The 23,750-nt window shown below is 40.3% G+C and overlaps 1 protein-coding gene across 1 annotated transcript; it reads left to right on the forward strand.

Annotated features, from left to right (window-relative positions):
- Positions 1 to 785: 785 nt before the first annotated feature.
- fign (fidgetin) lies at positions 786 to 23,518 on the forward strand. Its single transcript, XM_035651352.2, has 3 exons — positions 786 to 1,077; positions 2,121 to 2,155; positions 21,044 to 23,518. The coding sequence occupies exons 2-3, from the start codon at positions 2,131 to 2,133 to the stop codon at positions 23,275 to 23,277; spliced, it is 2,259 nt and encodes a 752-aa protein (XP_035507245.2). The 5' UTR covers positions 786 to 1,077; positions 2,121 to 2,130; the 3' UTR covers positions 23,278 to 23,518.
- The last annotated feature ends 232 nt before the right edge of the window (positions 23,519 to 23,750 follow it).

Raw genomic sequence — 23,750 nt, forward strand, 5'->3', positions numbered from 1 at the left:
CCCCCCTCTCTCAAGGCTGTGCAGATAATAGAGAGAGAGAGAGAGAGAGAGAGAGAGAGAGAAGCTAGAATAACCAGAAGAAGAATGTGTCACAACAAGTTGCACAAGTAAGGTTTGTACATTTTGGTGGAGGTAGATGAGGGGATTGACACCACCTTCACACTACAGGCTGTAGCACATCTTAGCATAAAGACGTGGAACAGGGGAAACAGCTCATTTCATTGGTTCATCCATACAAAAACCAAAGTATATTAGGTATATGCTGTAAGGTTTGCAGGCACCTGCAGTGGCTTCAAACCCCCCCTCCACAGTCTTTATGTTAAGCTGAGCTTGGCTGTGGGTTAACATTTAGTGGACAGCTATAAAACTGGTATCAGTATCAACCTTTAACTCTGAGCAAGAAAGGGGGGAAAAGAAATCTTAAAACAGTGCACCGCCAAACTATTGCCTAAATACATTTATCACCTCAGACTAATATGCAACTCTGATGACCCCTGTAGTGAAATCTGTTCAGGGGATGGATAATAAAAATAACAGATTGGTGAAGAAGACTCATTCCAAACAACACAGACCTGTAGATGCATCAGAGACCACTCCTGCAGTGAGGGATCCACAGACCACTGTTTAGCAATTGAATTGAAAGCTGATAAGACATCATTTAAATGAACCATATGGTCAAAATGTGCCAAGCAACCACACACACGCACGGTGCAGGGCAGGAGAAGGCAGTTTTCCGGTCACAGAGAGCGTTTAAGATTGTTGAATTCATCAGACGGAGCCATGTCACGATGGGCTACTCTCCTGCGCTGCTGGCTCATTAAGGTGGCTTCTCTTTGAATTTGGCTCCCGCCGCAGAGAACATGCGCAGTGTGCGGCGCACCGCCTTCAGTCCGCGGAGCAGCTGTCCAGCGTTTGGAATTCCAACATGGCAGAGGCTGTGGTCAGTCTTCCCCTCACTAACTCGGAATGGTTTCAAATCGCGTGCAGCCGCGCTGAACCCCAGCGAGCCATCCCCGTCCGCGCCCTCGCCGGATCGATGCTGCTGTAGACCCCGACGCCGCCCCGTCACCTACACAGGTAAGACTCATCCCGTCCGTCAGCGGCGTGAACTGTTACACGAAGCAGACCGACAGAGACAGACACAGACACAGAGACAGACACGGACACACGGAGCCGCGCTGTTACGCGCAAAACGCTCGCTTGGAGACCGCGTCGCGCGTCACGGACCTGCAGTGCAGAATGTGGCCAGTCATCCTGCATTATCCTCCCAGAGGCAAATATATATATATATATTTACTTCTCATTTGTCGTCGTTACTTGTGAATAATACGCGTGCAGTGTCGGGACTGGACAGACATTAAATGCAATTAATGTTTTACCCTCCACGGTTTTGTTTTTTTGGGGGGTGGGGGTGAGGTTACACACACACACACACACACACACACACGGCTGGAGCCATGTCTCTTCTTGAATAACTTTCCCGCAACGGGAAGTTTTTTTTGTGTGTGCATGTCAGCCTGAATAAAACTTGCCGCGATAACCGCAGGCGGGAGGTTAATAGATGGGTTGTCATTGCGCTCTTAGTGGGACAACTGCTGGCAAGTCATCTATTTTAAAAAAGTAAAGGGAGGAGGGGGGAGGAGGAGGAGGATGGGGGGGGGGGGCATCACGCTGGTTTAGCCCTCTTCCTCTAATGGGCGGCATGAAGAATGTGTGTTTTGTGTCATCCAGTCGCTCACATGCCTCCTGTCCTCCTGTTCCAACTCGCGCAGGAAGTGACAGGCTCCAGCCGGGACCGTGTGGCTCCGCGTCTCCGACCGAGGCTTTTTCTTTAAACAACAAAAAAACAACAACAACAAAAAAATCTAGAAACTACTCTTCTTCACTCCCATTATCCGTTTTTCCTTGGGTCTGCATTGTTCTAAACCGCACGGCCCCTTAATGAATACCCGAGGAGAAAAAAAACAAAAAAGGGACCGTGCGTTTTTTAATGTTGTGAAATCTGATCGCTGAGCGGAGAGAGAGAGAGAGAGAAGTGCCTGTAATGAGAAGCAACCTTTGGAATTCCTCCTCGTGAAAATTCCGATTCTGCTGTTTTCCCCCTCTCCTCTTGTTTCTAGGCTTGAAGACATGATCTCTAGCACCAGTATCTATGGTATGTGCATTTTGTAATTATCTTTATTATCATATCATTGTCTCATATTTGCCATGTTTGGATAAAAAAAAAGGGCTGTGATTGCAGTAATGTTTATATTTTTTTGTCCTTTGTGCATGCATGCTTCATCTTCAAAAGTGTATTTCATGCAACATTTTAATGACCATAGCCCAGCCATATGGGAGTTTTATGTGATTAATTCTAGTGGATCATTTAGGTTCAAAGTAGCTCGTGACAGTAAAATCTTTAATTTGGTTTGGTTTCCTTACTGGCTGTCTTTGTGTGCAGTTGAACTTTCTCTTTCTCATTGCACAGCTTTCATATTTGTGCATGCATGACTTTTCAGTATGACTATTAGGACAATGGCCGTGAATTTATCTAGATGAGTTGCACAATTTTCACTAAAAGATGAGATTTTGCACTTATTTATTTCAAACAGTTGTCTGTGGGGAATCTGCTCTCCTGTGACAATTTCATCCTCAAATGTATTATTTGCCTTTAAAAGAATTTATAGATGATATTCTCATGACTGCCTTTGAAAATGTCATGAATTTTAAAAATTATTGACATGTCTGTAACTCTTGATTTCTGGTAAATGTTAAGCCATTTTTAAATTGAATTATTAGATCTTTTACAAAGCCTGTGGTTAGGATAAAGACTGGTTAGAATGACCGTATGTCTTTTCCATCACAAACATACTAAAGCTTTACAATTTGGTAAGACAACTGGAAACAACAAATATATAACAATGCTAATTTGTTGACTATATTAATATTGTGTAGGTAGTCTGTCAAACCCCCTATGCGATATAGACTACGAGGAAATCGCACTTGTGTGCTCGCATTAAGCTTAATTTAGAAAGTTGCCATGTGCTTTTCCTATATACTTGTCACACTCTGTAACTATTCACCGGTGAAACTTTGAACTAATTTGCTCACAAATTGGTTCAAAGGCGGCGTCAGAAATAGCTGTTACTCATGTTCCAGTGGAAATGCTTTGTGACAAGCCAGTAAATGGATCTGAGCATGGCCACGAAGTCGGGAGAAGTAACAAGTTGTGTGCTGTCTCTCTTTTGCAAACACTTTGTCCCAAGTTAACCTCTGCCACCTCTGTCGAACAATTTACTTAATTGTGTTCACACATTCCATTTGCATGTTTCGCTCTGAGTGGAAATTAACATCATCAGCAGTGAGCTGAAGTATGTTTTTACTCCTCTTCACAAAATAACAGCGTTGCAGCCTCTGTCCCTCAGTGGAGGAGAAAAATGATGTACATTACTTCCACGTTCATTATGTTGGAGTGTTTGGTTGGTATGTGTTTTTGTGAAGTGGGTATTAAATGTGTTGGTTAGATTTTTATGTTATTTCATATCTAGACCTCCCATGCATGTGCGATGGGTATTTTATATTTCAAAAGAATTTGGGTTTTAGCTGCTAAGATGTGGTCACCGAGCCGGATGGGGAATTGTTTATGTAATCAAATATATTTAAATCTGTATTGACAGCTTGCATATATTCAAAAATCTGAAATACCCTGTAATCTCTTCGAATGTAACCATTTTATTTTGGGAACTGGACAATTTGATTGCGAACTTGCTAAAATCAGAGTATTTTCACGCTGCCGCTTCTTTACTGCTAATTGCAGTGGACTTTGGACTTTGAATGTACAGTGGAAGAATAGCTGTGTCTTTTGAATTAAAATGCACCTGCACGGGGGAACAAAAACAGACAAACAATCATATTGCAATTAGAAAACCATTCTCTCAGAGATGTAATCTGAAGTATGCTAATTGTTTGGTACCTGAGGATATTAATCAGTATCAAGCCCTGGAAAGGTTCTGTGTCTGAGCACATGCAGTGTGTTAGGTGGTTCTTGCGGGTCCTTACTTAACCCCAGACACCTCTGGTGTGCATGGAAAGAAGCTGACAGCTCTGTTTATTTCTGATAGGGCGGCACTTATGATCGCAATCTAAGCTGTTGCTTGACACGAATCTCTGAGCTGAATTCAATGACAGATGCTGACCCCCCGGTTTTTATCACCCTCTTTACAGAATGATCCACACGTTCACACCGAGAGCGACTGTAAATAATAACACAAAGTTGTGTGAATCCACTTATACCACGGTGAGGCAGGGCGAGATATATAGAAATGCACATGTTATATTTAGTCTTGTTATGTTGACAAAAGGAAATGCTTGCAGATGGTGGCCAAACCACAGGTTTTCCATTCCACGGCACAGTCAGTGCAACTTTTTGTTCTATTTAGTTAGAAGGATAGAAGAAGAAAAAATCAGATTTAGAATTTTCATCTCTTTTCCATTTAAGCAATACTGCTTTAGGAAGTCACATTAATTGTTTGTGACCTGAGAACCACATAAATCTGATTAGATTTCCAGAAATTCCAAATTAGATAAAAAAAAGAAAATGCTGTTATGGTAATTATAACATAGTGTTAACTCTTGATTTATTGTAAGGTTAGTAAATCAAGAACAGTCTCTGACACATTAGTGTCATGAGTCATTGAAGTCATTTAGCTGCTGTAAATGTTCTGTCCATAATCTGAAGTGTGTAAATCTATCGACTTAAACCATAGGGGGAAGTGGTGTACGGCCGGACTGACACTGTATACATGTGAGCTAATGATGACAATTAAAGGCATCTCCTGGATACCTCGAGCCGACTCTGTGTATATACGCCCCCTGGGACATCTGCAGGGTTGCTGTAAATTGATGAAATGTTCATCTTTACAGAAGGATCTATTTGTCAGTAACTACAGGAAATCCCATGCAGGCTCCTGCTTGATTCGTCTGAGATCAGTGCAGGGTTTTCATCTTTAAGCAAATATGTGTAAGCGGTGTCTTTTCTCTTAAAGAGCGAGGGAGTCCCCCGATGGAGTCAGACCCGGGGGGGAGAAAAAGCACAAAAATCTCCCAATTTTTCATCCAAGTACTCAACATGTCCCCCCTCCTCTCCCCCACTCTTTCTCCCTTTCTCTGTCCGTCTCCTTCACTCATATCCACATCTCTGTCGTTTCCCTCATGGCAACTTGCTATGTTATCTTTGTGTGTTTCTCTCTACGCTGACAATGCTCGCAGTGATCTAAGTTGCACTGCATTAGAAAGTGGAGGCAGCTGTCTGTTGCTATACTGAGGGACGTGTTTGCTCTACTGCAAAGATGAAGGACCATGAATCTTTGACATCCTCCCTTTTCTCTCCCCTCCTCCTCTTCCTACCATCTCATTTAGACACAGCGACTGTCTGCTCAGACTTGTTTTTTTTCTCTCTGAGTGACAGCACATGGCATAGACAATTTCTAAAATGCATGTGCCTACCATTGGCTGCTTGTACTCACCCTTCATATGTCTCCCAGCTACAGGCCTGTCATTTTTTCCTATAATTCAGATCAAACAGTTTAATTTAGTTGAACAGATTCAAATGGATGAAGCAGCATGAGTTGTATATGTATCAAATCATTCTTTAGATTTCTGTAGTTTTTCCAACGACTACATATCTTGCGATTGTGTGAATGTGTGTGTGCACACTGTGTATTTTCTTTGGGGCTTTTTTTCGAACCAGTGTTTCTTTTTCAAAAGTAACTAATTCTTCCCACATGCGTGCTTTGATGTCATTATGAACCGTACCATAATGAGCAATGTGCCTATAGAATTCAGGGGTCACTAAATGACAGATTATAATAGAAACACTGTGATAAGTCATGTAGTAGGGCTGCTTTATTCAGGCCATATGTGCCAGGCTTATCATTTATACTGAGTGCAGCATTTGTTGCCTTAAACTCCATGTCCTCCTCATTTACACACGTAGAAACAGAGGCTTTGTTCCATCTCCTTCACATGAAGTGTGTCTGCACTCATAAGGGGACAAGGCAGCTCCGGGCCTGTTGGGGGTTGGCTAGAATAGACAATCCCCAGGTGTACTAAACTAGGTTTAGCACTAAGGCTTTTAATCTGGACTTGTAGGAGATTCATGTGCGTTCATAGATTTGCCTCTGTAATTATCATACCCCCAGTGGCAGCCACAGAGATGTTTGCCTAAATCACTGATGTCCTCATTACACTGTTTATTAGATATGCAAAATTCTTGATTTAAAATAAATAAAACTGGGGAGTGACCAAAAAGATTGATTAGACTATGCCTAGAGTTGCCTGGTTGATGTAGTCTTGCAGCATCTTGCACACACAAAAAAAATCACAAATGTCCACAGTTCTTGTCTTGTTAATTCTTCACCTCCCCTTGAAATGATTTACAATGATGCAGATAAGAATATAATTGGTAGGTTGAACAAGATCTATAGAGTAGCAGTAAAACGCTTGAACATGTTCATCCACAGGAAATTATACAACACTACATACTCATGACGTACTCCGTTTATATATGTTTAAATTACATGAGTGAATATCTAGAGCTCAAGGACTACGATGAACAAAATCTACAATTCCATGACTTTTGAAAATGGCTGGCACTTGGAGCCGCCATTGTGTGCCTGAGTGCTGTTGCTTATCATTGAATAACCTTGGTGGAGAGGTGTTTTTTCCTGTCCTTCTTCCAAGGTGCTTTTTATTATTGTGTGCTGTTGGTGACTTATGTATTGTGAGAAAGCAGCAAGCCTTTCACAAGAGGATAAGAGAAAACTGTATTTGCTCTATTGAAATTCCTCCTGTGTTCTCACAAAACAGTGTCTGACTAATCTGGTAATCGAGGCCGCCATTCTAGCTGGGCTGAAAAAACCCATGCGACTTGAAGTACTTTTCTCTCCACACCACATTTTTGGGTTTAATCGGTTATTCTAAGAAGTACACATTTGAAATGCCAAATTTTTTATGCAAATCCTCAAATGTGTCTGATACTGACCTGTCTGAATTGATACAACCCCTTAATTATTATTTTTTTTAAAGTGATACAAAAAGTTAGCTCGCTGTGATTTTATTAAGAGACCAAATATAGGAAAAAGAAACTATTAATACACTTGTTTCACATTGCAGTTGATCACAACTGTTTTAGTTCCCCATTTTAGTAATGACAATATAATAGTGTTATAATTCATGTATTAAAATACATGCTTGAATTAACTTTGATATTCATATTCAAGAGCATGCATGGATTTGCTTTGAATATAAAGGTTCATCTTTTGACTGCTTTTCTCCCTCCCATTCATCACATCCCGTGCTAATTGCCTCAAATTGATATTTGAGACAATTAGCTGAAGCGATAATCGGACGAGATGCGGGCTATCAGCGTTTTTTTGCGCAGAATTTCTCCGCGATTCATTCATCCTGTGGTGGCGACGGGTGGCTGACAGGTTGGCATTGTGCCAGCTGCTCTCGGACGGGGGCCTTGAGTGCCAGGACAGGAGAGGATGGGTTGAGGTCTGCCTGATGGTGTGGAGGGGAGGGGGGGGGGGGGGGGGTGAATGAGCCGAGGGGATGGGAGGGGTATGTGTCTGCACTGACACTGTAACATGACCACAGCAGCCTGTGAAGAAGTGACACAGGATGGCTCTACTGTATACTCTGGGATATGTAATGATGTTATGTACGGCGTTTATTGTGGCCAGTAGATGAAGTTGTTTGTCGTTGTGTTTGTTAGCTGCAGAAAACGGCTCTAACCTTGATTTGCCTCCAGGTGGGTGTTAGGACTGGAGGTGAACCTTTGACTGAGTAGCAGCTCTCAACAGTTGCTGTGTGCACAAATAATTAAATGTGAGACAGTGATTGAAAACTGATGGAACAAAACATAGTGAAGAAACGTTTGATTTTAAAAAATATTGAACTCTTTAAAAAAGTGTCGCTTGCAGTGGCGTAAGTGGCCTATTTGACAGTCGCTCTTAGAGTCTACATGGAATTTCGATTAATTTAAATCAGAAAAAAGAAAAAAAAGAGCACTCAAAGAGTTCAGCATCATCACAGAGCTTTATGAGGGCTGACACTTCTTTTGTGTTCATTATCAGGAATTCACCCTGGGGAGTCGTGTTGACTTCGCATGGTCTAAAATAGCTCTCGGAGTGGACTGCCCCACGCTCGCTCACTTCCACTCTTAAGTATCGGGGGAGGCAATGTGGAAATGACGAATGAAGGTTTCACAGTTTTAACTCCCACTTAAGCAAAGGATATTAAGCCATTCGTCTGTTTGCGTTGCCTTGGATGTTATGTGCCACAAACACAAGTTAAAAAGGCACGACTCCGTGTTCACTCTACGGTATATTACATCTGTGTAGTACCGAACAGTTTGATATTTTTAGCTGTTTGCACTGGTATCCAACTCGATTTGCACACAGATCTTTTACTCTAATGTTTCCCGATTTAAAGCAAAATGTGTTATCACCTTAATGTGTATTGCATTAATAGGCTTGCACATGGTGTAATGCAGACTTCTCTCTACAGCGCAGAACAACGGTAGATTCATTTACTTGGAGCGTGATGTTTCTGCTGCCCGAACACTGACTGAATCGCCTCTCCCACATCTTTAAATGGATCCCATGAGTCTTCGGCTCTGTTGTTTCCATTATTCCTTTCAAAACTTCCATGCGGCATGGAGAGGCTAGAGGGGTGAAAAATAATTTTGTGTCTGAAAAAAAAAAATTGATGTAGAGCGAAGTCACTGCTTTATGCAAAGTGTGCCATGCCTTGGGAGCATGTGAGCTGGCGTACTGTAGGAGGAGTGAGTGCCTGGGCGAAGCATGGACTGTGTGTGTGTGTGTGTGTGTGTGTGTGTGTGTGTGTGTGTGTGTGTGTGTTCCTGCCTCTGTGACTGTATTTTCCTGTCAGTCTGTCAATGGGCCTAATGTGGCTCCCTAGAGGTACCTGGGGGAGACCCATCTAGCACCCAGTCAGCCTCTGCTGGCGGCCAAGTAGTGACAACGTGTTCCCACAGAGAGAGGAAGTGTCATAGTATGTATGTAAACTAGTGACAGATGACTGGAGACATGTGGCCTGTAGACACTGTGCTTGAGAGTAAAGCAGTTTTGCCCGTTCGACTTCTTTTCTTTCATCCCACATGAGACTTCAGAGAGGGAGCATGAGGCTCCATAACAGCGTGGAATACATTGACAAACAAGTCAAAGATGTGAATAAAAATAAAAAGATGCAAATCATTTGGCATGAAAAGACACGGGCTATGTGCAAAAGATTTTGTTTGCCTTTGAAAGGCTGCAGCAAAGGAGTGCGGCGTTTTTACTGTGCAGAGCTTCAGGCAGCTTTTCTAGGCCACAGGTCATGTGGGTCAGTGTTACACTCCCTGCAGCCTCACTTCAACCTTCGGTCTGGAAATAGAACATGCAACGTCACCCAGCCAGGAGGGAGGTAGATTCCAGACCTCAGTGGCCACGGGCTGCACATGTGGAATCTGCTCGTGTAGTTGACCCCAAGTGTTTGAAACTCAGAATGCTCCCAGTAGGATATTGTTTTTTCATGCATACCCAAATGAACAAGTCTTTACGAATTGCCTTACACAAAGTGGACCACTATACTTAGACTGCACTGTTGGCCGCTCACAATTCATCAAGGGAGCTCACACTAGCCAGCGGCGGATTTATAAACAGTGTGCGCATAACCTGTAAGAAAGGCAAAAACTGTGGAGTGGATGTTTTATATTGCATATTTCAGTCAGCAGCCTATTTGCCTACTTTCAAGCTTTTAAGCATTAAATTGAATACATGGAAAGCTGGTGCGTGTAAGATAAATATTCAACAATTGTTACAGTTAAGAATCAAGCTCCAGCTCAATGCCCGAGGTAGCTCTGCTATTAGGCGTATTCCTGTTCTGGTATATGAACATAAAATCTCATATCATTTCAGGACAGTAAAAATTTTAACAAAAATTCTACTTCCATTTGTATTGTTAAATTAGGACAATTTAATGAACAAATATTTGTCATTGTTTGATTTACAATCCACATCATCGTAAAATGGGAATTGGATGTGAACACTGTATTTGTCTCATTGACGTTTTTGTACAGCAGTTTCACACTGTACGGGCCAATAAACAAAAGTGAAAGGGGTTTGCAGAAGAAAAAAAAAGTCAGGGAAGGAAAAATGAAAAATGATTTCTGGATAGGGTGCAATGAAAGGTCACCAATGATGCAAAAAAATGGAAATATAACAGAATATCGTTACATTTATATGAGACAAACACTAAATGTTTAAGTGGTACAGTAGCATTACTTGCATCAAACAGTTGGAATATAGTAGGAATGCACAATTGTTTATGAAGCAACATCTGAGCTTTAGTTGTGATGACCAACACCTGGCCCTGGTCCTAACACAGACCGTTTGAGACAAAGCTGAATGTCCAAGTGTCGCCTCCTCGTCCTGCTTTCTATCCAGGGAAGTAAAATCCATCAGCTCTGATGAGTTCATGCTCCATCGAATATACGTATCTGTGCCAAACGGCTTATTGTGAGCTCCAATTGTGCCATTGTGCTATTCTCTAGTCCGTGTGGCGCACAGAGCCGATTCACGTTTGAGCAATGGGTGACCCCAGGTTGTGTATATTGATGAGAGGGATTTGTTTCTTAATAGAATTGTGTCTAATTAATTAGCTTTTAATTGGTTGATCTCTGAGCATGCAAATGCAGCACAATGTAGAACAATCATTACTTTAAACTGCGTACAGAATTGCATATTGAGGTCGACGTAATGAAAGTTGGGGAACATTTGTGTCTGTTTGTTCTGCTCATGATAATGTATGCTTTGTGGGGTGAAATTTGCTTCATCCGAACTTTCCTGAAGAAATTGATTTACAAAACCTAAAAGGTGCCAGTTGAACAAAGAGAGTGTAGAAATATTTGGAATGCCTACTCCTCAATTTCCGTTAATTATCCCATTTATTTTTCTCAATTACCTTGTGCCACAGATTAACCTTTTTTTTTCTTCCCTTTTCTTCATTTTGTGATCTATTAAGGAATTCTCTGGAATAATTTTAAAGGCAGAGTAATTCTTGCTTTCTGGCCTCATTTCTGTCAAAGGAGTCAGCTCTTTGAAGGCTGCCACGCTCTCATCCACCTGCCGCAGTGGTTTACAGTAGACAGTGAGAGTCCTCATTCATTTCTTTCTCCTCTCTTTGTATAAATCACACTACTGAGACAATTACAGTGTTGCTGGGCTACAGCATGACAGCATGCATATGGATAATTGTCTATCAATCAAAGCTATTAATACAGAAAAGAAACATATTTTTATATTTTTGTATTATTTAGTTGCCCGTCATAAAAAGGTCTATATTTCTACTTTACAATAATCTGTATTGTCCACCACCTGCTGCAAATATACATTCTTTTGATTGGAATATATATATATATATATATATATATATATATATATATATATATATATATATATATATATATATATATATATATATATATATATATATATATATAGGGTTAAATAGTCAATTTAGAAAAGCTGTGATGTGGCACAGTGGATTAGTCCTGGACCATGTTATTGTGTTAATCCTGTAACTGTTTCACACATTTTTTCTGTACATTGCTGAAAGCAGGAACATGGACTGCAGGGTTTTACTGGAGAACTACAACACTGCAACATGCCAGCATTCTGAAACATGTTGACATTTTCAGGATGCAGACAGACACTAACAATAAACATGATATTAATTATGGAAAAATAGACTTTTTCTCAAATGTAGTCATATCTCTTTAAAATTCTGCTGTTGTAAATACATGTTTAAAAATTAAATGTTGTTGAAAGTCAGAAGTTTCCATAATGAGAGTGGATAAAAAGATCATGGGGTCACGCCATCCCATAACCCATAATAAACATCAGCAGATTTTTTTTTGCTTTACTTCTAAAAAAGAAAAAGGAAACAGTCGCCTACCGATTCTGTTCTGTAATAAGACATCAAGCCAAAGGAAAAATAATGTAATCTCATAGATGCTTCATGGGATGTTTAGTAATTTTCTTTGCAGCAGCGTTTTACAGAAATTACACCAACCACTGTGATTATGAACAAGCTGCAGCAATTAATTACAGATGTAAGTTGCTGCTTTCACATCAAGCACTGTACACATCAAGATGACCCACAGCAGGTTCAGGCAGTATGTGTGTATCACCCAAACAAACTCTCTAATTGCATATAATCTCATGTAACTGAATATGCATGGACATTATTCTAGCTGTGCTTGTTTCTATTTATTTATTTTTACTATATTATAAATACTTACATGCTGGCAGGATGAATGCATACTTCCTTAAGTTCTCACAGCAACCCCCCCCCTCCAACCGACTCAATATTTGTTTCCTGTTCAGCACAGTTTGGTGTGCTTGTTATCTTCCTGAACCCCATCACAAACTCATGGTCTGAGGACAAGCTCTGTTTAAACCAAAACATCTTTAACTCTATCCAGCGTATTAAGATCAATTATAAGATAATACGTAGAAAAGCTACACAAAAAGCATTGGATTTGTGACTTTCTTTGCTCATCACATAGCTGTGATTACATGTTGGAACAAGCAGAAACATAAATGTGAAATTCTCATTTCATCACCTTTAAACTACTTCAAGGAAAATTTAAGACCACATCAAGATTAAAACCTATTAGATTATTTTTTGGGGCACACTTTTTCTAAGAAATATTTTAAAGATAAGTTGTGTTGGATTTTCTTGTTTTTATTTCAGCTCCATGGTGCCGTAGCGGCCATGCCACCTTAACTCTTAGAAGCCATTGTTTGCCAGTGGGCGAACCAATCTTCTAGACAGCTCTTTCCTTGTAAAAGTTCCCCTTTATGGCTTCACTACTTCACTTCAGTAACTTTATTACAGTATAGCTGAGAGATTTCTATTTCATATTGACCTAAGATTGCTTCAGTTGTCTCATTTCACCTTTTGTCTGGCCCGTGTTGGAGAAGTGACCTTCTTTGAGACTTGCAGTCGATACCACAGAAGGCTTCACAATGCTTCAGCGAAAAGCTAGCAGCAGTCACAGGCAAACATCCTCTTCTGTTCACTCTGGTATTTTCAATTAGAGTTCAATTTAAACTTTTGAGGTGTAGGGAGCAATGAATAGATCAACAAATGGCCAGACCTTCTTTTTTATAGGCAAAATATGTTTTACGTTTATTTACATTTATTTCTGTTTTCAAAGCGCAGAATGATTTTAGTCATTAGTTTTCTCTCATTGTATTCCAAGTGAGGTTATTTACCACCTTTAGAAAGAAAAGAGCTTTGGTTTTATATTTATTTTGCACAATTGCTTAAATATAAGTTTGTAGCAACAGACTGTGAAACTCGCAGGCTTTCTGTGACAGGTTAGTGTAAAAACCACTCGCTGTGTTTCCAGCTGTTTGACAAGAAATGAAACATCACCTTATCTTTTTCATTTTCATTCTGATTTCTGTCTCACGGGATCACACTGGGAACAATGAGGTTCCTTTTCAATGTGATTCCCTTCCCGTCTTTACCAGGTTAACACAGCTGTAAAGTCTAATGGTTGGAAGTGTGGAGTAATCACAGTTGTGACTCGGACCAGTGAACAAGATAATCTGTTAATTTCCAATGGGGCTTGGCCTGTTGGTTTGTAAACCAGATGACTGGTTCCTGGTGCCATTAACGTGAAAAGTCAGGACATTCTAAATGTGAGGAAAATCCTGCAAAATGTTCTCTTTGCATTTTTCTTCCCACCGGCAGTTTCCTCTTTGATTGAGGTTTTCCTTGGGGTAACGGAACTTTGGGGATTGAAGATGTTAGTGAGGAGCTTTTGGTCAATGAGCCTTCATGTAGCAAGGTCACAATCTGCCGCTTTTCTCTTTTGAAGTGTTTAAGTGATCCCCGGAGAGGCAGAGCAGCTAAGTTCATAGAGGCTCGCAAAAACCACTGCCTCTACTGTACATGTGCTCTATGGTTTAACAAGTTTCACCAGGTTCAACGACTGTGTTCTTTTAACTAACAAGCCGTTTGAGCATTCATCAGTATTATGCGCTACAGAACACCATGAAGCCTGTCTGCTGTAATAGTCTTAGTTTTATTCTATGTACAAGTTCCAGTTGTGTGTGGATCGCTGTTGGTTTAGCATGTGTGTGGATTTAGCTATACTTAGGGTAGTAATGGAAGATGTAGCCTCGGGGGCCTCTTGGCCTGAAGAGTCATGGTTTAATGAGCATCACTGAGACAGAGAAATGACAGCTCAGAGAATCTCTCAACCCCACGATTTATGGTATTACAGAGAAAAATGAGAAATACATGTTCCCCTCTAGCCAAAATAATTAGCTCACACCAAAAAACCCATAGTACTTATGGAGTTTTATTAAGTGAGTTTAGCAAATGACATATGATGCCATCTTAATTTTCTAGTTATTCTCCTACTTTGAAGGTTTAGTCTTCTTGTACTTTTTATATATATAACAAATTTCTTATGACGGGTCAAAATGAGTAACAATAACATATAAATGTTTTTGTGTGCATTCCTCTATTCTATTATAATTTTTTTTCAATACATAGACGAAACTATTCACACATGCAAATAAGTTTTTCTATTGTTAACAAATGCCATGAAAAGACCAGTTAGATATTCCTGTCTCACCCAAACCCGTTCAATTCTCCTGAAGATATAAATCATTAAAAACTGCACACAATTTTTTTTTATATATATATATATATATATATATATATATATATATAAAACACAGCAACAGTAGTGCTGTAGTTTTAATAAATATTTTTTTAACAGGATTAAATATTTATTTCTTGAGGATTATTTTCAGCTGCCAGTTACTACATATTTGGAGCTCTATTTTTCAGCCTGTAGAACTGACTCACCATAATGTTTATTGTTTGAGAGAAAAATGTCAACCTCAACCTCTCCCATGTACTTTTTACTTTTTTTTAAACATAACTTTGAATACAAAAACATTTATACAGATACTTTCCAAAAACACAGTCAAAGTGTGTATTTAATTCTACTACTTCTTTTAACAGAGTTCCCAAAGTGGTCATTTGCGCAGTAAAATTAAGAAATTATGTCTTAGTGGGAACATTTGAATTTCAGATGAATTATTCAAATCATCAAAGGCTCTGTGCCATCAAACATTTTTAATCTGCTAGAAACTGTTAAAAATAATGTGCTGATCTGCAATTACTATAGTTTCAGGAGTTTTTACACTGACAGTAAGAAGTTCAGGCCTTTTCACACTTTTAACGTAACTGCCATCTTGTTTGTAACAAAAATAAAGACATGATGTAAAAGTGCATTCACTGTTTCTGCAAATGAAACAGGTACTGTATACTAAGAATTCCTACTTCTATTCAAAGGTAAAGCCGATGCACCAGTCAGTCTCTCTGTTGGGAGCATGGCATACAGTATGGTTGTAGAAAGCTGGTGGGCTTAAGTAATAATTTGACCATTCTATCCAACTTGAGCTTTTTTTAAAATAGCTAAACTACCAAACGTATTTCTTTCAGTCAATTGTAGAACTTCCAAACAACTGCTACTTTTTAATCCCATTTAATTACATCAGGAATGTGTCAACACTAGTTTCAGGCAAACCCGTTTTGTTTTTTTTAAATAGCAAAGTTATTTTGTAAAAGTTCTTTAAGACTGATCATCTGCATTTAAGAAAAGACTTTCCCTTATTTTATACAGTTATGTTGTTTTCTTTATTTTGTTATTTTTTTTGCCTCTGTTTAGTATACGTATGTGAGTATACATTTTATAGCAAAAAGGGAAATAACAGTGGTTGGTGACTTTATAGTTTTCTAATTAAAGGCATGAAAACAGGGTATGAGAAGTGTTTGATGTTTACTGACTCGTTTAAATTTAATTTAGTGTACTACTTTGGTCACAAGGAAAACATTGGGAAGACATTACGGGTGGAAATCCAGTGGTGTAGCTGTGTCAATTGTGCCTCACGAGCTATACGACCTACAGCCTACAGTCTATATGAGCTTACAACATGAATGGCTGCAGTAAAACTGCAACCACATCCACTAATACCTATAGCAATGTCACCTGGTGGGCTGTAGGCTGATGTAGCTACTGAGGCACAATGTGAGGCGAGCAGCGTGAGTCTGTGAGGCTGAGCTCAGGGCAAAATTAATCCTGAGAAGAGACAAAATTGGAACACAGATCTCAGGCACGGCTGGAGTGTAACAAAAGTCACACGCAAAAAGGCCGACATTTGAGAGACATACACAAAGTGGACAAGTATTTGTTTTTCCAGCTCTTGTAGTAAAATACAGTTTTCACCCAAAAAGGTATTTATATTCTTTCTATATGCCTACAGATATTATTTTTTTTTATTCACTCCTATTAATAAATGACTGAAAGGGAAGAGAAAATGTTATGGAAGCTTTTAGTCAAACCTTACCATAGTTAAACTAATATGTATCTTTCTTTTCTTTTTTTACACTTTCATCCTATCCGAGTCACTGTTGATAAACAGAATAATTAATTCATGTTTTACTAAGGAATATTTTCTGTTATAGAAGTTATAAACAGAGGATACACAGCATGGTATGAAGCAAAGGTTAGTGACAGATTCAGTTTCATCTGAAATATTGTGCTAGAGGGGAAGCAACTTGTTTATGACTACATTGTCAGATGGTTGAGTTAGGTGATAACAGCTCTCACAAAGCTAGAATGGACTTTCTAACTCTCTTTACATTATTGAAGTTACATTAATGGGAAATTGTGTGCCTGACTGTCAGGTTAATGGCAATATAAACGCAACATAAGTGTGTGCTTGTACAGTCCTTTTCCTCCACCTTTTATTTTCAGATTACTGTAGAATCCATGGGGATAAGTGGTCTTTGATAGTGTGGAGACATGTAGTAATGCGTTGCCATGGGTGGTCAGGCTGAAATGTATGGGCAGTAGCCCTGGAAAAGACAGTGACTGAGGAAGGCATATCTTTTCTAAATGAGGGGTTAAATGGCACCCTGCCATCTAAAGATTGGAATTACTGCCACATGAAGCTCTAAATTGAGTTTAAATAGTCTTAACTTGATATGTGAGATGAATGGGTATCCGTAGCCCCACTGATTACCATTTCACATTGCATTCGAATGTGTTGCTCCACCCCTACTTAGAATATCTCCATTGAATTTGAATATGAACATGAGCTTGTTTTTATTTACAAACGTAATTACTGTCTGTCTGCAATATTTGCACGCTTGTCAAGTAGAGTGGTCCTTGTGTGCAGAATAAAAGCAAAAGCTCCCATAATTATGTTTACGTCCGGAGATGAAAATCCCAGGGTTGTAATGATCAGTAATTATAAATACTTTTCAGCTTGTCTACGGCCTCAGCTGGGACTATTGTGCGGAGTGAAGTGCAGAGTTTGTGCAGCTTTAATTATGACATTGTACATGACTAAATGTGCCAGCTTGCTTCGGCTCTGCAAAACACTTCCAGTGCATAATCACGCTCAAGTCTGACTTTAAAGAGCTCATTACAGTTAGTTTTTTAAAGAGTGGCTTATTAAACACAGTTACCTAATAGGCATCTTTGGTGGCGCAAATTGGTAAAAATGGTAATGAGTCTGATTAGGCCACGTTTCAATTACGACAGCTTTCACTCCCCACCCCCCCAACCTTCCCCTCCCCCAAAACAAAAAAGAGGAATGAGAGTCCAGCTCTATATGCTCGGGAATCCTCCTGGAAGGCATTTTGCTCTCTCCCTCTCTCTTTCTCCCTCCTCTCTCTCTGCCTTTCTCTCCCTGTCTCTCACACACACACACACACACACACACGCACACACACGCACACACACGCACACACACACACACACACATGCACACATGCACATACACAGAAAAAGGAAAAGAAAACCGCTCTGCCACCTCTGTGCTTCCTTTCAGCGGCACAGTAATGAATAGAGAATTGTGCAAGCGGCGGTCCAATTTACGTGCTGGGAAATTGGATGGACAGAGTGGAGGCCCACTCTTGTTTGTCTAAAAACGGCCCAGGCTACCAGATTAATAGTTCCCCAAAAAGGTCAGCATCTCTGTATCATCGATGATGATCACTGAACCAGAAATTAAACACCATAGCGCAGCATAACACCCTGGCATCATATGCCAAATGTATTTCGGCTCCACCTGGTCTTCTTTTCTTTAATGATTGTGAAATGGTGTATGAAATACTAAATACATAATAGTCATTGTAAGAACATCACTCAAAGTGACAATTCTCAAATAAATATCACAATGAACAGGGGATCATTTGGATCTGAGTTGACCTATAAGACAGACAAATATCTCAATTTTTTAAAAATATATTTTGGACAAAAAAATATTTTCTTACCATAGAGGAGTATTAAGATCTGTGAATGGACAGACAAGGTAGTCTAACAAAGCCTTTATTTGTTGGTGGCTAATGAGTGGAATTCGAGCTTGAGCCCCTAGGCTATCTGAAAACATTCCACAAACGGAGCGCTCTGTAATTGTACCATTTCACAGGAAGACACCTATGGATGTTGTATTTGAATTTTTTTTTAAAGTGGAATAAAGGAGAATGTTTTATCTTATCTTATCTTGTGTGTGTGTGTGTGTGTGTGTGTGGGCGTGTGTTTGTGCATATGGGTGCGTTTGTGTCTATTTATGTGTTATTACTTGTAGGAATCGTTGTGCGTGGATGCATTTACTTACCATACCATAACACTGATTTAAAATAAACTGTTTCAAATGTGATTCTTATTCAATATGTTGTGCTTTATACTCATTAAGAGGAATCTGATAGATGCGCTGAATTCCCTCAAATATAAGAAATTGCAAATTGTACTGTCTATTTTGTTATGATAATGCTACTGTGTTATATTAAAATTATTTGGTTTATGGTTAAGAATTATTTTTATCCATATATTGATCCATATATAAAAGCTTATTTAAACAGTGCATGTCTTCCTCAGTCTGTGTTTAGTCGCGAGCTGTATGTAGATAATCATCTTGAATGTCTTCCATTCTATAAAATACCTGGTGCTCAGAGATCTCAAGTACACTTTGCAAGTAGCACTTCTTTGATTGTCTAAAGTGGCTTAACAGTAATAGGAGAATCTCACTCGATAAACTGTGTGCAATTTTGTTATTGACAAAATGTGCTTTGAGTGTTAATGAACACTACTCAGTTATTTTACAAAAATCATTATCCTGATAGTTTGGCCTGCGGTGTCAGGAAATGATGTGAATGCCTAAGATAGTTGCCAGGCATTGAACTGCTAGTTGCTGTTTTTTTGAAGACACATTTTTTCTCAGGAATAATGTGGAAAAAATTGTCATGTTTGAGAGTTTTTAAAAAAAAAAAAAAGCATTTTAATGTAGTTTTAACAAGAAGGGGAAATATCAGCTGTGTGTTTGAGGCTTTACTGGAAAAATAATTTTGCACTTAAAACCTCTACTTTTGCATTGCACCCAACTACAAACCTAAAAAAGGTGACCTCAGCACTACCTACTTTTTATGGATGCTACATTTCTTTAGTTAATTTTCATTTAAATTAAATATTGATTTCTTTACAAGAAATATATAATTTTGTATTCTCCATCACTGCACTGTGATAATACATTTTGTTTTAATACTATGTTTTCTGTTCAGTGATGAACCTTTTTGTTTCTTTGTGTTAGGCTACTACTGTATATTTGTCTGCTCTGAGTTTTTTGCCTCATGCTTTTTCTTTTTTTTTTCTTAATCATTATCTTGGATTGCTGACAACCACATGAGCCGTAGCAAAGATCTCTTTGACTAAAACCTTGTAAATTAACACAATTAGTGAAGCATCATCCTGCTAATTAGCTCCTTCCTGGTGTCCAGTGAGGCGGGTGGGCAAGTAACTGGGAGGGAGTCAGAGGGGAATCTGCTCTGCCTCTGGACAGTCGCTGTTTTTTGCCTAAATCCTTTTATATGGACTGAACCTGCTCAAGTATGAACTAAAGCAGTGCAGCATCTGCTTAGCAGGGGCAAGGACCATTGTAACAGCCAAAGAAGACTTGGTTAAATGCATCTTTTCTCATATCTTCTTGTAGCTCTTGGTGAGATTAGTGTAGATGTAAGATGTGTGAGGCTCCGCACACTATCTCTGATTGTTCTGAGCCATAATCTCTCTAATAGTCTACATTCTTTGGGGGTATAGTACATCCTCTGATAATCCCAAACAGAGTTAAACATGACAGCATGTGCCAAAACTTTTATTTGCAGATTGACTTTAGGATTTAACAGGATTATTTATGTCATTCAAACCCTTATAAAGAGGTTTCAGAGAAAAAGACAAGTGAACCATGTTTTTTCCCCTCCCTCACTCTGTGGACAAGGAAGCAGCAGGCAGACTGGATATGGATGTAATTCATGCTGGGCTGAGGGGTTTGTGTGATGAAAGCAACGGAGCGCTGCCAAGGAAGATTGCTTTGCTGCTCTCCTCCAAGCAGATTTGAAACTGTCTCCGAATGCCTCAGATGAGAGTTGGATTATAGACTGACCCGCAATGTCTGTGTCATTCTGCTCTGTGTTGGGTGGATTATACCACGTTAACCAGGTGTTCCATCCCACATCTTTCACTGACCATGATGTGTGTTCTGTCATTGTCAGTTGTCATATGGCATATGACATTTGAACATTATGAAGCAAGTTGAATTAAAAATATTTTCTGGAAGGAAATGGGATGAACTTTTATTTTCCTGATAAAGAATATATTTTCAATTTCCCACCTGCTCTTCAACTAAGCAATTAGAAAAAAGATTGCAATTTTGGTTTGTTTCCCCTTTTACATTCATTGTGAAGGAGGAACACATCTTCATGGAGCCCTTTTCATTGTTTGAGTTATTTACTATTTGATTATTATAGAACATAAAAAATGATCAGAATATTATTTTCAATGATTTTGAGCCATGGTTTGATGCTTACTTTGACATTTTTCTCCCTTATGTGGAATATCTAGGTCTAAAGATGCAGTGGACCCCAGAGCACACACAATGGGCAGAGCAACACTTTGATATCTCATCCACTACCCGCTCACCAGCACACAAAGTAGAGGCCTACCGGGGGCACTTACAGCGAACGTACCAGTATGCGTGGGCAAATGATGACATCTCTGCACTGACTGCCTCCAATCTGCTAAAGAAATATGCAGAGAAGTACTCTGGGATCCTAGAGGGCCCAAACGAAAGAGCCCTGCTGTGTTCCTACTCTGATAGCACCACCGGACTCATGAATGGAAGAAAGTCTGAGAATGAGTCCTGGCAGGAGGGGATTTACCCAATGAACTGTGCTCCAGATGTTATATCTGTGAGCAAAGCTGGAATGACAGCTGCCCTACCCCCTACAGATGTGTCGGCTAGCATAGGCAGCTCCCCAGGGGTGGCCAGCAGCTTGTCTGAGCCTAGCTTTTCCAGCAGTAACTGTGGGAGCCACACAGCCACTACTCTCCACTCGGGCCTCCCCTCTCAGGAATATACCGCCAGCTACAATGGCTCCTACCTACATTCTAGCTACAGTGGCCAGAATACCCCAGCCCTTCCCTCCCCACACCCGTCTCCTCTGCACAGTGCTGGGCTCTTACAACCACCGCCCCCACCTGCTCCCCCTACCTTAGTGCCAAGCTACAATGCCGGGTCTCCCAACCTTCCCAACTACAATTATCCTCCAACAGGGTACCCTTCCCAGACTGCTGTTGGTCCTAGTTATAGCCCTGGGGGACCGCCTCCTTCTGCCTATCTGCCGTCCGGTATTGCAGCTCCAACACCACTCCCTCCCTCCACACTGCCTGGCTACACCTACCAGTCCCATAATCATACACCAATTGCACCAACACCTTTGAATGGCAGCACATCTAACTCATTAAAACGAAAAGCTTTCTACATGAGTGGACATGAAGATATGGACTCCAGCTACGGTAATTTCAACTACAACCAACAGCGCTCTTCACAGAGCCCGATGTACAGAATAACAGACAGCAGTGTCTCAGACTCAAACAGGGGCAATGGCTTTGAAAGAAATGCTGAGGCTTCATCTTTAGCGTTTAAGCCAACCAAGCAGCCACTGTCTTCTGATCAACAAAGAAAATATAGCATGCACTCTGGCAGAGCACTAACTCCTCCATCCTATGGATCAACCAAAAACTCTGTGGGCGATCTTAGAGCTGGAGAGCCCTACAGCAAGTTTGGATCTCCCATCATGAGTGAGCAAACTGAAGAGCACAGACAGCACCTCTCTCACTCACTAACAGGTCCCGACATTGGTACGGCTACCTCGTCTATCCATGCTGCAGAGGAGCAACTGAAGAACAGTGATTCCAACCTGGTGGAGATGGTAACCTCAGAAATCCTTCAGCAGGTTCCTCCAGTGGACTGGAGTGACATTGCGGGTCTTGATATGATCAAAGCAGCCATTAAAGAGGAAATACTATGGCCCATTTTAAGGCCAGATATGTTTAGTGGACTTGCCACATTACCTCGAAGCCTCCTTTTATTTGGACCTCAGGGAACTGGTAGAACGCTGCTGGCCCGCTGCATGGCTAGCCAATTCGGGGCTGCCTTCATGCGACTCAGCAGCTCAAGTTTGGTGACAAAGTGGCTCGGGGAAGGGGACAAGATCATCCAGGCTTCATTCCTGGTGGCCCGGTGCCGCCAGCCAGCCGTGGTCTTCATCAGCGAAGTGGACCTGCTGCTGTCTGCCCAGCTCAGTGAGGAGAGCCCGGTGAATCGCCTCAAGGCTGAGCTCCTCATGCAGCTTGACAGTATTCTGACCTCTGTTGAGGACCATGTCCTCGTGGTCTGCTCCACCAATAAGCCGGAAGAGATCCCAGAGTCCCTTCGGAGGTACTTTACCAAGCGACTGCTCATCCCTTTGCCTGATGGGACAGCACGACACCAGATAATCAGCCAACTGCTGTCACAGAATAACTACTGTCTTAGTGACAAAGAGATGTCACTACTGGTTCAGAGGACAGAGGGTTTTTCAGGACTGGACGTGGCCCAGCTGTGTCAAGAGGCTGTAGTAGGTCCTTTCCATGGAATTCCTGGTGCTGATCTGTCAAGTATCCATCCCAGTCAGATGCGACTGGTCTCCTACCAAGACTTCGACAATGTGTTCTGCAAATTTCAGCCTAACATATCACAAAAAGAACTTGATATGTACACTGAGTGGAATAAAATGTTTGGTTGTTGTCAGTGAAAAAGACCCATCGAAAACAATTTCTTTAAACCCAATAATTAAACAAATTCAGCGAACAAGAAAAATAAACAGTGGTGACATGAACATATGTAGAGCAAAGGGATTGTCCTTGAAAGACAGGTGACAGTCTGGATATCACACATTTGTAACTAATTAATGCTTTACTCGGCTAAAGCCATCTGCTCACTAAAGCGCAAACGACATGTAGAGAATGCCCCCAGTTTTTGTATATACATATATATATATATATATATATATATATATATATATACACACACTATTATATATACACACTATTCTGCTGATCTTGAGATTTAGTTGCTATCAAGTGCCTGAGGTGGTGCTGTTTTTTAAGTTGAGTTTTTTTTTTGAATTTGTTTCTTTTTTTTGCCACACAATCTTCATTGGTGACGCGCTAATGTAAAAGCTTTAAAATGAGACAAAAAACTTGCTTTTTCTTCCCCATTTGAACT

This window comes from Scophthalmus maximus, chromosome 14 (genome assembly GCF_022379125.1).
Source record: "Scophthalmus maximus strain ysfricsl-2021 chromosome 14, ASM2237912v1, whole genome shotgun sequence".
Taxonomy (NCBI): domain Eukaryota; kingdom Metazoa; phylum Chordata; class Actinopteri; order Pleuronectiformes; family Scophthalmidae; genus Scophthalmus; species Scophthalmus maximus.

What these genes read in the sequence shown, in the direction of transcription:
- fign (XM_035651352.2), top strand. Translation starts at nt 2,131, where the DNA reads ATGATCTCTAGCACCAGTATCTATG. An exon ending in CTCTAGCACCAGTATCTATG is followed by an intron (nt 2,156 to 21,043) that starts GTATGTGCATTT and finishes TGGAATATCTAG; the next exon opens with GTCTAAAGATGCAGTGGACC.